Raw genomic sequence first — 15,959 nt, forward strand, 5'->3', positions numbered from 1 at the left:
AAGATAAAGACAGATTTTTGATGCAGCTAACCTTAACTCACCAACCGACGCTTAGCAAAATCATTGAAAGACCAAAAAATCCCACACTGGTGCAGACCTGTTTGGGAAAAAGGATAACAACACAATCTTTTAAAATATCCTTCCATTTTGACATGCAAGAATGGTTAAAGAGCCTGTCTGTGATGAAGCTCTACCTGTTTTGAAGTGAACATTAACAGGAAACTAGATTCTCCCTGATACTGTAGCCCCCAGCCCAGCGCTAAGCCCTGCTGGAGTGCAGCCACAGGACAAGCCACAGCAGCTGCAGCTCCTGCACAGACTGACCACACAGGCCGGGCAAAGGCTGACCTCCTCCCCCTGTGCTGCCTTCGTCTCCTAACAATACCTAGTATTTACTGACCTCTGATGTTTCAGGATCTATGTACCTCCTTATCTAACCCTCACAACAACCTATCAAGGCAAGTACTAGTTCATCTTCATTTTATATGTTCATTCTCAAGCATTTCTGACTTGTGTAGAGGTTAATGTCAGTTACTCATACCTCTGTCCTTTCTGGTTCTAATCAAAAGAGAAGTAATGCAATGAACTGGTAAACAGACAAGGATCACAGTATTTACCTTTTTTATGGAGGCCTAGTCACTCCCCCCCCCCCCCCTACAGGGTCCCTGAAAGTACTGAATTAAAGAAAGTAATTTGGAATTGAAGCCAAAACAAACGAGTCTTTCTATTACCTCCGGCCAAATCTGAACCTTAGGACCAGCCACTGGAGTGTCCTGGGCTGCAGGCAGACTCTTGGTACAGCTCCAGCTAGCAGTGGTGTGATGGATTGGGGCCCATCTCAAAGAGCCAGATGTCAGCAGAAGAGAGTGCCTGAAAGCACGGGAAAGAAATAGCTTCTAGAAGGCAGGCAGCATGCCAGGTCTGTTTACTCTACAGAGCCCACTGTCTCTTTCTAACAATCTGCCAAGAAGAAAGAGAATACTATTTCTTGCTTTTAAATGTAGCTTTCAAACAGTTTTCAAACATAGCTACTCACTGGAATCACTTGGAAAGGTTTAAAAATATCAGTGACCTAGCTACACCCCAGACGGACTGAACCAGAATCTCTAGCGCACAAGTATTTTCTGAAGTTCTCTAGGCAATTCCAATATGCAGCATAGACTGAGAACCACCCCACGGGGTGGCCAGGTCACTAGGGGTAACCCCATCCACTCTTAGTGCAGCCAGTCAAGCACTTCTGAGTGGCTACTTTATGCTGAGCAATATCCTCATTACAACTCTGTGAGGCAGGTATGATAACCATAGCATTTCACAGATGGGAAAAGTGGGACTTGGAAAGGCTTAGTAACAGACCTGGGATTACAAATTTAGTATGCTGTCTCTCCTGAGCTGGATACTGAACCACTATACACTTTGCTGCTTTTTGTGGATGCCATGCTCCCAGCAATCTCTCCAATCAGTTAATACGTTCTTCTTCTTTTGTAGGGAGAAACATACAAGTGTTGGAGAAACTGGAAGAGTTCATTCCAATATGTGCTCCTTAAAGAGGGCATAAACCCCATCTGCGGAAGTTGAAGAAAAAGAATACGTTTCCAACAACTAACATTTGTAGCGATTTGAAAAACATGTGTGTTACAGGGTAATAAATCAACAGGCAGTGGGGGTTAATTGTCAAGCAACTAAAGTCAAACAGCAATTTTTTAAACAGAATCAGCTGAATAGTTTTGAGCAGCCCTCTTTGGTACCCTGAGACAGAATAGGAAAACTGGATGGCATAGTTCTGCTGTGAAGATAAGACTAAGGACTGTGAAGGAAGGTGCCATGGGAGATTATGCAAACAAGAGACTCAGAGCTGCTTGTGTACGTCCCAGTGACAATACAAGCTGAGCAGAGAAAAACAAGAACACAGGCTAGAAGACTGGGAGGGGCTGGAAGGCTATAGGAGACGTGAGGTAAATTTCACATCCTGAGACAGTCTGAAGATGAAAGTTGACACATGACCCCATAACTCAAATATTTTAAAAGGTGAAGACAAAAGAGAATTCTCTCTCCCCTTATTCCATCTTTTTAGAACTCTACAAAGGTAAAAAGTAATATAAATTGGATCTTGCTTTATACAAGTTTGCTGAAAGTGTGCAAGTGTTAGTATGTCAATGTATTAATTTTGCTAACAGAAATTTTAACACTGAAGAGGATTTAAATCTCTTCTTCTAGAGAGCAAATAAGTACTCTAATTTATTCTTTTCACATAATGAATTTGCAGGACACTGGCATATATCATAATTTGATCCAAGGGAAAAATATATCTCATTACAATAGTGTGTTGGAACACCTGATGAGCAAAAGAAAAAGAATTCCTATACACAGATGTGTTTCCTTGTTTTATTCTCTCAAGTCTGAATCATTACTCCCTTAAGAGAAGAGGGCTGAAAGGAGGACAAGAGACTTCACCCATCTGTGCCAGGACAGAGCTGGGTGGAGCTTGTGAAGTAACAATTTGCATCTTCAACACTATACACATTACCTGCTCCTTTAGCTGCTGGGAAACTTTTCAAAGTGTTGCAACTGGCAAAATCAGGTTAAATCAACAGGTTGTTTTCATTTCTGGTGAAAGCTTACATAAGGGTTAAATGTAAAATGCCCTCACACTGCTTTACAATAATTGAAAATGACTGGATATATATTACATAAGTTTTAACAGTGCTAGTCTGCAATTTAGCGATGTCTCTGGAATGGAAAAACAAACTCTAAATTGATTTGTTGTATGGTCAACTCCTTCTCACTGGGGTCACCAATCAGTTCACCTGTGACTTAACTCTATCCATTGCCTCCACCCCCCCAACACACACACACACACACACACACACCCCAATACTTAGACCAGGTAAAACTTTTAACACATTACAATTAAATTCCCGAGACCCTAGTATATTATGACCTAGACAGCAGGCACACAATATTAATTGAACAAATAAATTCTGCCTTTTTTATTGTATTAACTTTTACTGTGTTTATGGCTATCCTTAAGAAATTTTCTAAAATGAGTCTTTGCTAAAAAGGATATAGAAGACATTTATTCACATCATGAAATGAGATCAGGAACCAAAAAATTAAGATCTTAAAACATGTTTCTTAAGTTGCCATAAAACTCACATTCTGAAAAATCTGAAAATTATTTTTTTACACTTCGGGGTTGCTTTCAAAGATTACGTGAAAAGAGATTAATAGCACTTTCCTTGCCACTGATTTTATGTATTAATCAAAAATGGTCAAATGTCAGTAATTTCATATGGTTCTACTTGACTAGAATCATTAGACAGATGAAAAACCGTAATATTTACACATCAAGTGAAACAATGCAAGCCTCTGTATTCCAAAAAATCTTTGCAGGAGAGAATGACCTCAGCTACTCTGAAATGTGCTTAAACAACACATACTCAGCACCAGGGCTTATGGTGCTAGCTTTCCATATTTAAGGGTGCTACTGGTGAGGCTCAAAAGTCAGATCCTGACTAAGCTTCCTCAATGCACACTAAACACGGGTGTTAGAGTAAGTCACATGTAATTCTGGGGTGATAAGAGGCAGGGATAAAATAAATAACTTCCAAATCCAAAAATGTCATGTTGGTCAATAATTTTAAAATCTCATTCCCCAAAGTGTGCTGTGTTTTGTTCACTTAGCTTTTCTACCTTCCACAAAAGGTGCTGAAAGGCAATGAAACTTCAAGAGTTAGGAGGAGGTAGAAAACTGAGCAACTAGCCATTTCACAGGCAATAATCGGCTGCAGAGTAATACTGGCTTTGTTGTAAGTCAGAAGCCCACTTGATTAATACACAACATAAACACCCACAGCCATTAAATGACTTTATGAAAAACTAGCCATGTTAAGTATGATACACAATGATCACAAAACTACTTTGAAAACATGCTTTAAAACGCTGAAGCATAAGAAATAGTCTCTTATTTTCTAATGGGGGGAAGGGGTTCCCACATTTTCTGGATGATAAAACAGAGACCCAAACACTGGACATAAAGTAGGCCTATAGAGCAACAATGCATTTCCCACAGAAAATCACAAAATCCTCATTCAGAATCCTGTACTTCTTTATCCTAAGGTACTGAGATTTAATCAACTCAGACACTATACACAATTCTGAGTCTCTTCTCATTTTTTTATTTTTTAAAAAAAGACAGATCTAGGATTTTGTAAGAAATTATTACTAAGTTACATTTTTTTTTAAATCTGTCAAGTACTACAGTAATGGAATAAATAAATAAGATTTTTTAAAGTTCAATGTTTATAGACATATTTATAAAAAAATGACTGAATTAGAAGACATTAAATAATGTTGATACACACCAGGAAGGGATTAGGCAAGGAAAGGCACATCATTTCACCACAAGAAATAAAGACCATAGTTGGAAGTTAATGACCAGCCAAAGCTTTAGATCTTGTGGTAGTTTTCCTAGCTCCAGAGGGTCATTATGGTGTAACCTTCTTTATGGTACTTAGCTGAAATAAACGTATGGCAGTTGGAGAATTTTACTCTGTGACCCCAACGTAGTGTTTAAAAAAAGCACTCTTTTAGTAAGTCTGGTGTGTGAGGGAAGGAACAAAAATCCAAAATGGTCTGGCGATACTAAAAATCCTATTGACGTATTAAGTAGAGTTTTTTTAAAAAAGTAAAATAAGGTTAATCCTCTTCTCTGGCTGAACTGGAATTCTTGCAGTTACAAAGTTAAAATTCCATGTAAACACTTCCTTTCTTGTAAACAGACACAGTACAGATAAACAACTGAAGATATTTCACCTCAGATGAAGTTATATGCCAATATTTAGAGAAAAAGATCTTAGATAATTTCCTTATTTTAGATAGCCTAAGTCCTTGAAAATAGCCTGGCTGACTGGCTATCTACAACAGCAAAGTGAACGTAAGTTTTGACAATGATTGTTTCCCAAACAAACTAGAGTTTCCAGTTAAACAGATACTTTATCCAACAGACCTCAGCAGAACTTGCTTTGGGTCAACCTCCTACTACCAATTTTCTTTCACAAATTTGTGCCAAGAGTTTACCCAATTTTTTTGTCTGGACTCTGAACCTAGATTAGTTTGACTGAAAGATGGAATCACTCAGGTTCCATATAAATTTTAGTGGTATTAAGAAACAACTGTCTGTGTGAATAAATAAAATGGATTTTCAGGATAAAATGGTATACCCATTTAAAAAAGAGTTAAATTAAAAACAACTGGGGGGCAGATAAGGGAAAATATTAATATCAAAAAATCATAAAAATGGCAATTGTAAAGCAGGCAGCTTCCCACTCATGCCACACGATATGCCTTCATTAAGGTGTACTCTTTCCGGTTGGTATGAGCGGCCCAGATGAAGAGAGCAGAAGCCATGAACTGTAAGGGAGCTGAGACGCAAGCCAGGCAGAAGGACCATCCAAATTCGCAAGACACATTCTCAGGCAGCTCTAGTTTCTGGTGGAGTAGTTCAATTCCAGCAACGTAACAGCTCACTGAGCCCAGTGTACACAGACCTTGGAGGAAAATTTAGAAAAAAACAAAAACAAAAAAACATAGCTAGATAAGAGCATGGTAAGAGCTTTCCAGGCAACACAACAGGGCAGTAATATGGGATCCCTAAGGAGACAAGAAGTAGGTAAAACTAAGTGTGATGACAAGACCCACCTGCAAGGAGATGGAGAATGCCTGTGGCAATGGTGGGGTACAAGCTTCGGCAGATACAAGCACAAAGTCCAATCAAAGCCCCAAAGCACATCAAACCTAGACTAACAAAAGGTAAAAGGAACTGGCAACGCCAAAGATCTGATTTTAAAAAAGAGAGAGAGAAAAAAGAAATGTTACCATGATTTCAGTTTTCTCACAATGGCAATTTCTTTCATATTCTAATTAGAACTTTTCTCAAAAAGTGAGAATGAAGCATGCTAACATTGAGGTTTTTTCCTAAAGCACATTATTCAAAACAATGCTAACTTTCTCCTGATAAAAGTAAAAGGACACTAACAATTAACTGTTACTGAGGGCTTCCTATGTGTCAGGCACTGTTCTATACATGCTTTGTGTATTAAACCCCCAAAATCTCTATGAAGTAGGTACTATTACTATAATCTCCATTTTATAAATGAGGAAACTGAAACAGGAGGTATAAATAACTTGTACAAGGTAACACAATAAGTGGTAGAACCAGATTTGAAGCAAAACATTCTGGTTCTACATACAAACAAATTTAAGTCCTCATAGGATCTTAAGACAGGAATAACAAGCAAATGAATAGAGATTACAAAAGACCTGTTAAACAAATATACATAAAGCACAAAGCAGAGGATCTGGTATATACCAGGCACTCAATAAATCGCAGTTTTAATTACCATAAATTCCCTCAACAACATGGGAAAAAAAGCTGATGACTTTACAAAGCATCCCATTACATTTTCAAATTATTTTAATTATTATCAATGTAGTAACATCAACTCTAAACCAAACTTTACCTTTTACTGCTAGTTTTACTTTCTGGAACTATATAAACGTCTTTTCTCTAACTTCCCTTCAAACTCTGTTAGTAATAAACTTCTTCCTATGCATTTACAATGCAAAATTGAATACTTGTCATTTATTCGATGTTCCTCTCATGACGTGGTCATTCTTCCAGGCAAGCTCCAGTAACTCTCTATATAGCCTAGAAACTAGGTCCAAATATGAAGACAGCATTTCCTAGGCCGCCTGACCATCAAGGAATAGAATGCTCGTAATAATTACTTTCATTTGTTTTTGACATCTACACCTTGGTTACTACCACCTAAGACTGGATCAATACTTCAGCAGGCCTGATACTTGTTGACTCACATAAAGCCTGCAGTCAACTTTTTTCACATATCCCGATCTGAACTCAGATAAATGAAGTGTTTAACTTAAATATAAAAATGTATTATTTATCCCTGTTAAACTTCCTCTTTAAATGGGCCCATTAATAACATCTTTTGGATGGTCTGGATTCTGTCACCCAATGTATTAGCTGCTCAACTTCATAGCTGTGATTTGCTAAGTATGTATCTAACTTCTAAAATGTGTTATCAACAGAACAGAGTTTGTTGGGATAATGTTAAAGACCTTATTTCAAGTTGACACAATGTACAATGTCATCCTGTTCCAAAAAGAGTTCAACAAAAGGGAAATAAAATTATTTTCTTTTTTTCCCAATTGTCTTGCTGCGTTCAAACTACTCACAGGTCCGAAGCAGATCGATCCCACTATTGTGGTTTCCAGGATCAACAAATTTCTCCTCAAACTGCTCATTTAGCGTGAAACTGATACATTTTGTGACCGTATCAAATGACTCTGGAACGAGAATAACAATGATTGCTTGTTGTTTTAATTTTAAACATTTAACAAAAATCTCTTTTAGTAATTATTCTCTGAAATAAAAAGTGATATGGAAAAATGTTCTCAGGGGAGACAGCAACCTCTTTGGTCCTGAGTGACACACAGGCTTCACCAATGCCCAAAGGTTCTCAGCAGCAGGCTTAAGACATGGGTTCAGGGAGGAGCAGTAAAATGAATTAGAATAGGTAGTAAGAAGACTAGGAAGAAGCAGTGGACAAAGGAACTTTGATCTTCTCCCCCAAACCTACTCCATCAGCCATGTTCCCCATTTCAGGTAATGACAATTCCATTCTTCTTGTTCCTCAGACCAGAAACTTTATAGTCATTCTTGCCCATATGCATTCCATCAGGAAATCCCAGAGGCTCTACCTTCAAAATATATCCAGAATCAGGCACTGCTCAGTACTACCATCCTGGTCTTGAGTCATAATCGTCTCTCACCTGAATTGGTGCAATAGCCTCCTAAGTCTCCTGGCTTCTGTCTTGGCCAGCCACCTGTCTGTTTTCAGCACATCTTCCTAGGTGACCAGATTATCTTTCCTCTGCACAAAGCTCCCCAGTGGCTCCATCACACTCAGAGTAAAAACCAAAGCCCTCATCACACCTAGAGAATCCTGCGTGATTTGCCCTACTCCCTCTCCCAGGATGTGTCTCTGACACATACCCAACTCTTCCCCCAGCCCCCTCCTTCCAGCCCAGGGGATTCCTTGCTGGTTCTGGAATACTTCAAGCATGCTCCCACCACAGGGCCCTTGCAGTTGTTCCTTCCAACCTAAATGATTCTCCCTGCCTCCACAACTACCCATATGGTCAACTCCTTCACCTTTATCAAGTCTTTCCTCAAGTGGTATTTTCTTGTTGCAGCGTATCTTGCCTTTACTATTCCATAGCATAACTTATGCCCACCAACATCCCCTTCCCTATGTATTTCCAAACCCCCTTTATTGTGCTGTATTTTTCATAGCACATGTCATCTTCTACTATCTTATTACTTATTCTGTTTATACTATTATACTTATTGTTTATTGCCTGTCAGTGCTTATTAGAATGTTAGCTCCCCTCGGGGGCTTCCCTGGTAGCGCAGTGGTTGAGAATCTGCCTGCCAATTCAGGGGACACGGGTTCGAGCCCTGGTCTGGGAAGATCCCACATGCCGCGGAGCAACTGGGCCCGTGAGCCACACCTACTGAGCCTGCGCGTCTGAAGCCTGTGCTCCGCAACAAGAGAGCCCGCGACAGTGAGAGGCCCGCGCACTGCGATGAAGAGTGGCCCCCGCTCGCCGCAACTAGAGAAAGCCCTCGCACAGAAACGAAGACCCAACACAGCCAAAAATAAATTAATTAATTAATAAATAAAATTTTTTTAAAAAGCAGCAGAGCAATAGTGTTAACTGGAGCTTTAAAAAAAGAATATTAGCTCCCCAGGAGTAGGGATTTTTATTTGTTTTTTCCCCTAATGTACTCCAAGATCCTAGGCCCTGGAACATGAAAGAATGCACTAAATATTTGTTGCCTGAATAATAAACGATTGCTAAGATTCAAATATCAAGTGCTCCTATGCTCTCATAAATAGAATTGAACATTTAAAATAAAATTTAACCAACTTTCACCTCTTTCCAAACTACTTTCTTTTTTCCATACAAAATCACAACTATCAGCCGTCCGATGTATGGTAACTCAAGCCCGTTGTGCTGTGATTTGAATATAGTGCTTCCCACCAAGAGCCCAACAGAAGTAGTCATAAACAGAAACAATTTATAAAGCTGTTCCTTACAAAGAACTCTAAAGCTTCCATCTTAATAACTGGAAATTAAAAATTTTAAATGTTAAGAATGCTTACAAAATAAACCTGAGAGGCAGTTTCTTAGATTTTTTTTTTTTTTTTACTTCTGTAATGGATATTTTTAACCTAAAAACTCCACCAAGATTGCTGTAAAACAGTCTCAAATATGCAGACTTAAACACAGAACTGGTCGAATTATACCCTCTAAGATTTAGTGGGCAAATGATAATATCAACTAAAACACAGCTACATATAAAATGACTATCAATTCATATGTGTTGACTTCGTTTTGGATACTAGTCCTTTTTACCAGTTACTAAGTATTTGAAATCTTCCAGTGTTCTTTTCCAATTATTTTCTCATGACATGTGAGTTTAATACAAATATTTTAATGAGTGGGTAAATAAGTACAAAGATTTACAATGATTTTCCCAAGATAAGGACAGTTACTCATCCAACCAATATTAATGAGTATGATGGTAATTCATGGAAGCTGGGGAGGGAAGTGACGGGGAGAAAAGAAATACATAAGATTTCTTTTTTTGGGGAGAGAAAGAACCCACAAACCTCCTTATACATAACTGGGCCATCATCACATCACTTTCTCTATTATAGAGTAGGTAAAGGAGACAAAAGTTAAAATAAGAGAAATACCTGTCCTTTCTGGTGGACTATACCAGTATGTGTTTTGGGGTATAGTGATACACCGTCTCCACAATCCCACTGTGCCGTTATATCGGAAAAGTGCATCATTATAAGTCTTTTCATCTGCCTCATCACTAGCAAAGTCAGTCCAGATACTTTTGTTCAAATCGCTGGAATTTTCTTGAACTGGACTTCGATACTCATACCAGAAGTCTGTGCCAATTGAGGCCGCCATGTAGATGGTAGAAATGAGGCTAAGCACACAAGCAATTACAAATGCTGTAGCAAAACGGTTATCCATTCTGGCATTCAGACTGCTCTGTTTAAAAGTTGAAGAAAGAACAAAAGTTAGACTTCAAGGACAAACACAGATTTTGAAAGGAATTATGTCAAAATCACCCTTTACCCTATTCCCCCTCCCAAGGCTCTTTAAAGTAATGTATAATCATTAATGAATTTTAAAAAAAAAAAGGAAGCAAGCATTTTTTAATTAAGTTCAAAACAAAACTCATTATCACAAAAGTACTTATTGAATGCTCACATACCCAGGATGCTACGGAGACAGAGGTCTTGTTCTCTAGTCTATCACCTGCACACTAAAACAGACAACACTGAAATGGACATACACATTACAGATACAAACAGTAGACATGCCCAGAGTCAGCAATGTACCTTGCATACATTTTTAATGACAGACTGCAGAGCATTAAGTGTTCTGGGTCTGAGTGTGAAAAAGGCATAGGAAAAGGAAGCAGAGGAAATCGGCTCCTCCCAGTTTCCTCTGCATAGGGAAACCTTCTAAAACAAGGTTACGAGTAAGGAGCTATTTAAAAGACAGGTGAAAATGTTTGTTAACCCAGAAAGAAAGGTTGTTCCAGGCGCACGGCATAGCAAAGAGAATAACAACATATAATAATGCTAGATTCTAATCTGCCCCTAATCCATTAAAGCTAAGCCAGGCTCTTTTACGCTGCCAAAGTCTTCACTCCTATCTACTCTACCCATTCCTTATACTTCTGAACCTCCTCATCTGCAAACTAAATGATCCCTCCTCAGCCAGAAAGAAAACTCTGGATTAGGCAAATATTAACACTCCCAAGGCGTGGACAGGGCTCACTGGCAGTAGTAAATGGCCGCAGTAAAATGACTCAAGGCGGATCAAGCTTAGTCAAATACTGCAAGTATATACCATGACCGCGCCAAACACCTTAAAAAGGAGCACGAAAACGGGCTCGCAAACTGGGGTTGCTGAGTTTGGGAAATGGCAAGTGACTCAGGAGAGATCAGAGCAATTACAATAATTAACGATAACTCCAGAAGTTGGGTTTGTATTTTTATTCTTTTTAATCCTTTTTCCTCCCGGTGGCTCTCAAATGACCTTAAAAGGTCCCGAGCACCGGGAGCGGCGCTTCGCCCAGGCCGGACGCCTGGCGCTGTCACCTCGCGGGGCGCACCCTGGGGCCGGGGGTGGTCGAGACCAGCCGGAGCTGCAGCGGGGCAGCCCTCCGCGGTCCCCGGCCAGGGGCCTCAGGTACCCGAGCAGGCCCCTCCCCGGACCACTCGGCCAAGAGAAAAGCCCCGCCCCAGGCCCCCGCGCAGAACCCGCACAGCCCCAGCCGCGCCCGGGGAGGGGGCCCCTCTTCAAACGGATGGAAACACCGAACGGCTACGCGACCCCCGCCCGGCGACGTCGGCCCCGCTCACTCACCGCCCATCCTCCTGCTCCGCCAGCTTCACCCTCAAGCTCAAACCACAGCACCCTACTCTCCCCGCGCCTTCTCTGACGCACTTCCCTGCAGAGCCCGCCCCCTCCATAACTCCTGCGCCTCCGCCTCCTCCCCGAGCCCGGCCTGGCCCCGGCGCCGAGGGGGCTTGTGGGAGTTGTAGGAGGGACAGAGGAAAAGCTGCGAGAGGCGGTGGACGGCATGCTCGGTGCCGCGCGGCACATTGTGGGAGATGTAGTTCCGCTCCCTAGGTGCGCAAAAGGGAAGTCTGAGCAGATGGATTCTTAATATTTTACTAAGGAAGGGACGGAGGTCCGCCGAGTAAGGCGACCTATTTCCGGTCACTACTAGTCATTAATTGTGACGAATATGACTCAGATTTTTCCAGTCCTGTGCTATCCCTACCACCACCCTGCTTATGAACAGCAATGCGATTGTACTTTTAAAATATTAACCCATTGATTTTTCTCTCCCACAACCTCACTCCCATTGCAGCAGATAGTCTTTCTGGTTTTACTGTTTACGTTTAGACTAAGAAGGATGTAACCTGACAGAAGGTATCCAGCTAGAATGTAATGACATTCTTCGGGTTTCAGATAGTTTTTGTTTGTGGCTGCTTTCTCTTTGTGGCAAGTGATATTAGTTTTCTCTTTATTGCAGTCAATAAAAATAAAATAAATTACAAAATAATAATTTATTTTTAAAATAAATTACAATTTGTTGAATAAAAATATTAAAATAAATTAATTTTAAAATAAATTACAATTTGTTGAAGAAAAATATTAAGTTAATACTGAGGGTCCCAGATATGTCAAAAAAGTGAATAAAAAATTCATGTAGTATGAAAAAGACTGAAATTTGGAGAATATTGCCTTAAGCAGATAAGGTCATGGACAACCTCAGAGATTGCAGATGACTGTATGGCACAGAGGCAACAAAATGATTCTAAGCCTTCAAGTACTGCATAGAAATCCACAGACAGGAAGCAGGGACATCTTTTTAGTGATGTGTGTGGACTCATGAATGTGCTCTGAGAACAGCAAATGATGGGTTTCTCAGCAGATACCTACAGAGGCAGCCAACTGAAGGAGCAGAGGGGCTCTCAAACCCTTCCTCGTCCCCCAAATGCCTTAGAATTTGGCCACAGCACAGGAGAAAGGTGGGAGGCCCAAGTGGATACTAAATTTCTACCCCCCTGACAGACTGAAGGCATATCATTTGTTTTTCTACTTTTAGCTATAGTTCTTTTGCCTGAATGGCTGAACTGATATTCACATCCAGTACCTAATTAAAATAAAGTAATAGCCGAATATAATATTCAAATATGACTGAATTTTCATGTAGAATATCTGGTCATAGGAGAAGTTTGTCAGAGACACCGACTAGAGAAAATGGAGGAGGTGCCCAGGCAAATTGTTAATATGCAGTAAGACTCCTCAATGCATGTATTCACCAGGAAATGTTTTCATCCATTGGCTTCATTAGAAATCCCCTACCTTCTCTCTCCAGTGGAGTGGAACTCTCTCTCCAGTGAAGTCACATGGTAAATAAAACCAGGTTAAAGAGAAGTTTAAAAAAGGAAGAGGAAGACAACACCTCAGTTCACAAACAAGGGAACTGAGCCCAGGGAATAACTGACTTCCAGCTTGAATACTGGGGCGAGTTGACTAGCTTTGTGACGTTAGACAATTTACTTAGCCTCTTTTAAGTCTCAGTTTACTTTTCTCTTAATTATGATGTTGAGAGTAGCACCTATCCTGCGTGATCATTGTAAGGATTAAATGAGAAAATACACATAAAATACCCAGCCCAGAGCCTGGAGCGTAGTAAGCAATTGTTAAATTATTAGTGTTTGCAAATATTTGTTCAACACCTGTAATCTTTGAGTAGGATCAGTACTGTATAAACACCTTTTTAAAGCTCTTAATTCCCCTGGAGGCTGGAAGTAAGCCATTTATCTTGGTCCCTGCTCACATCAGGAGGTTTATGAACCTCTGGACTAACCGCCAAATGACTAGGAAAGACTTTCCAGGACCAGATTTCAGGCATCCTTACTTACCTCCGCTCAGGAGATTCCCAGGCTGGGCTCATAGCATATGTAAGTCCTCATGATTCAGAAGATGGATGTTCCTGGGGAGACCTGCAAACAACGATGACACTTCCATCCATTAAGTCTGCAGAATGCCTAGGAAACGCACAAGACACATTTCAATCAGCAATTTGGTATGGACCTGGGAGTGTCTGCATGCCTGAGGTTGTGACCATCCGGCCCACTCAGCCCAGGGGACGTGAACCATCTCGTCACACCCAGTACCACTAAGCACACAACGGTATTTCTGATTTATCTCTACATCTTGGGTGTTTCTGTCTTCTATTTGTGCAGCTGGTCGTGTGGATAGGCAAAATAAATCCTTAATGAATTAATGGAGTTAAATGTCTGTTTCCATTTCTTACTGCACTGTTTGGGAAACAGTAGCTGCCTGACATATTTTCACAAATATTAAAGATGATTTAGTACAACCAAATACAGATTACAAAATTTAGATTTAAAGGCAAAGTTGAACTAGACCTCTGGCTTAATTTGTTAAGGATGGTTCTAGTTTCAGCAAGAAGGTGTTATAATTACACTATACTTTAAATAAACCAAATAACTGAAAATCTAGATATGCAGGTATTATAACTTGTTTATATTATGTGCTTACAAAACAACTCTTTATGCGAGAATTCCCTTCAATACCAAATTCCCTAATATATTTACATATTAATTTTAATTGTACTTTTTTAGAAATTAAAAATTATGTTTAGCAAGATATATCTACATTATATTTTTCTCATATAGCTTTGTTTTTGTTTTGTTTTGTTTTGTTTGCGGTATGCGGGCCTCTCACTGCTGTGGCCTCCCCCGCCGCGGAGCACAGGTTTCGGACGTGCAGGCCCAGCGGCCATGGCCCACGGTCCCAGCCGCTCTGCGGCATGTGGGATCTTCCCGGACCGGGCCACGAACCTGTGACCCCTGCATCGGCAGGCAGACTCTCAACCACTGCGCCACCAGGGAAGCCCCAAAGTGATTCTTAAACACACTAAAGTTTAGAGTCCCTGTTCTAATTTATACATCTTAACCAACTTTATACATTATGCTTCGTTATTATTTTGGCTAACTTTTAAAAAAGTTTAAAAATCACCTCTAAATTTGAACTTCTTAGAAGTCTTCTGGCCTGGATCTCAGAAATTTTTAGGAATTAATTTAGACTTCTGAAACCTCTCTTATTCTGTGTCCCAATTCCTGAGATACGTTCAGAATTGGCTCAAATGTTGAAAATGAGGAGAGAGTAAGTTTTTGTCCACTGAGGCATCTGCTCAAGTGGATATACTATCATCATTCAGCCAAAGCTGTGACTACAAGCCCCTGCTGCACAGGTGGATTGAAGGTTTTGTGTGAATACAGCCACCCCAACTAGCACTATGATATATTACTTCTTTGTTTTCTCTATCAACCACTCTCACCCCATATTAGAAAGGATTCATTAGATTAGGTAGCAGATAGCACAGCAGAAAGAAACCTCTGTTCGTACATGGTCTACTGATATGTCCCAGAATAAAAGGCAAAGATCATGAAGCAAACTATATGTTTTTCATAAATCTTATCAATCAGAGTGATTATATATTCATTTGTTAGAAACACTCTTACTTGAGTATCATAACATGTACAACCATTTAAATAGTCCAGTTTAAGAGCTCTGTTTATAGTCTAAGAGTTAGTGATTTTGTTTTTATTCTGACAGTAACTTGGAGAGTTTAGTGCAATATATCATGCCAAATTAAGTGGAACCTATTTGCTATTATCAGTGTTCTCCCCCACTTTATTTGTTGGATTATTTCCCTTGGTACCTCATATTTATGTAAACAGCAGTGATATTAGTATTTTAGGCACACTTCAGGCTTCTTCATAATAGTTGATTTCATCTGGATTTAGGTGGTGTACAGCAAAAATTGTATTTATTTATATTGGTGTCCCTCATACCCAGCACAGTGTCTGGCATACAATAGGTGGTCAGTGTACCCAGCACAGTGTCATACAATAGGTGATCAATAAATGTTTGTAGATCTGGACTGAATTATGCTTGAGTTTTGAGCCATTTGCAATGAATAAGGACTTTTCACAAACTTCTCCAACAGCTTCTATTTTCCATGATTACTGTTTTTTTTGAAACAGCAAAGGTCTGAGTTGCTGCATCTTTTCTAATCAGAATGCATATAGCCTTCCTCCTTTTTCTTTGTCTATCTGCATTTCCCACTATCTCTGTCTTCTTGCATATTGCCTTGGCTGGAGGTGTAGGATACATGAATTCCCCAACAAAACTTTAATGCTGTGGACCTATGACAACCATATTTCGGAGCT

At 40.0% G+C, this 15,959-nt stretch overlaps 1 protein-coding gene and 1 long non-coding RNA gene across 4 annotated transcripts; both read right to left on the reverse strand.

Annotated features, from left to right (window-relative positions):
- Positions 1–31: 31 nt before the first annotated feature.
- On the reverse strand, positions 32–2,733 carry LOC114891099. Its single transcript, XR_003792415.1, has 3 exons — positions 1,354–2,733; positions 732–870; positions 32–97 (listed from the first exon to the last, which is right to left on the reverse strand). It is a non-coding gene; the product is annotated as an uncharacterized LOC114891099 (long non-coding RNA).
- Positions 2,734–2,953: 220 nt separating this feature from the next.
- Positions 2,954–13,670, reverse strand: CLDND1 (claudin domain containing 1). Of its 3 annotated transcripts, none has more exons than XM_029215379.1 (5): positions 13,620–13,670; positions 9,846–10,155; positions 7,255–7,365; positions 5,698–5,835; positions 2,954–5,546 (listed from the first exon to the last, which is right to left on the reverse strand). In XM_029215379.1, exons 2-5 carry the CDS (start codon positions 10,135–10,137, stop codon positions 5,326–5,328), a joined length of 762 nt encoding a protein of 253 aa, XP_029071212.1. In that variant the 5' UTR covers positions 10,138–10,155; positions 13,620–13,670; the 3' UTR covers positions 2,954–5,325. The 3 variants fall into 3 exon arrangements, with proteins under 3 accessions (XP_029071212.1, XP_029071213.1, XP_029071211.1); XM_029215380.1 differs by lacking the exon at positions 13,620–13,670 and adding an exon at positions 10,382–10,408 and having other exon boundaries at positions 9,846–10,150; XM_029215378.1 differs by lacking the exon at positions 13,620–13,670 and adding an exon at positions 11,545–11,638 and having other exon boundaries at positions 2,955–5,546.
- Between the last annotated feature and the right edge of the window lie 2,289 nt (positions 13,671–15,959).

The sequence above is a fragment of the Monodon monoceros genome, unplaced genomic scaffold (genome assembly GCF_005190385.1).
Source record: "Monodon monoceros isolate NGI ecotype Baffin Bay Population unplaced genomic scaffold, NGI_Narwhal_1 Super_Scaffold_11, whole genome shotgun sequence".
NCBI lineage: Eukaryota > Metazoa > Chordata > Mammalia > Artiodactyla > Monodontidae > Monodon > Monodon monoceros.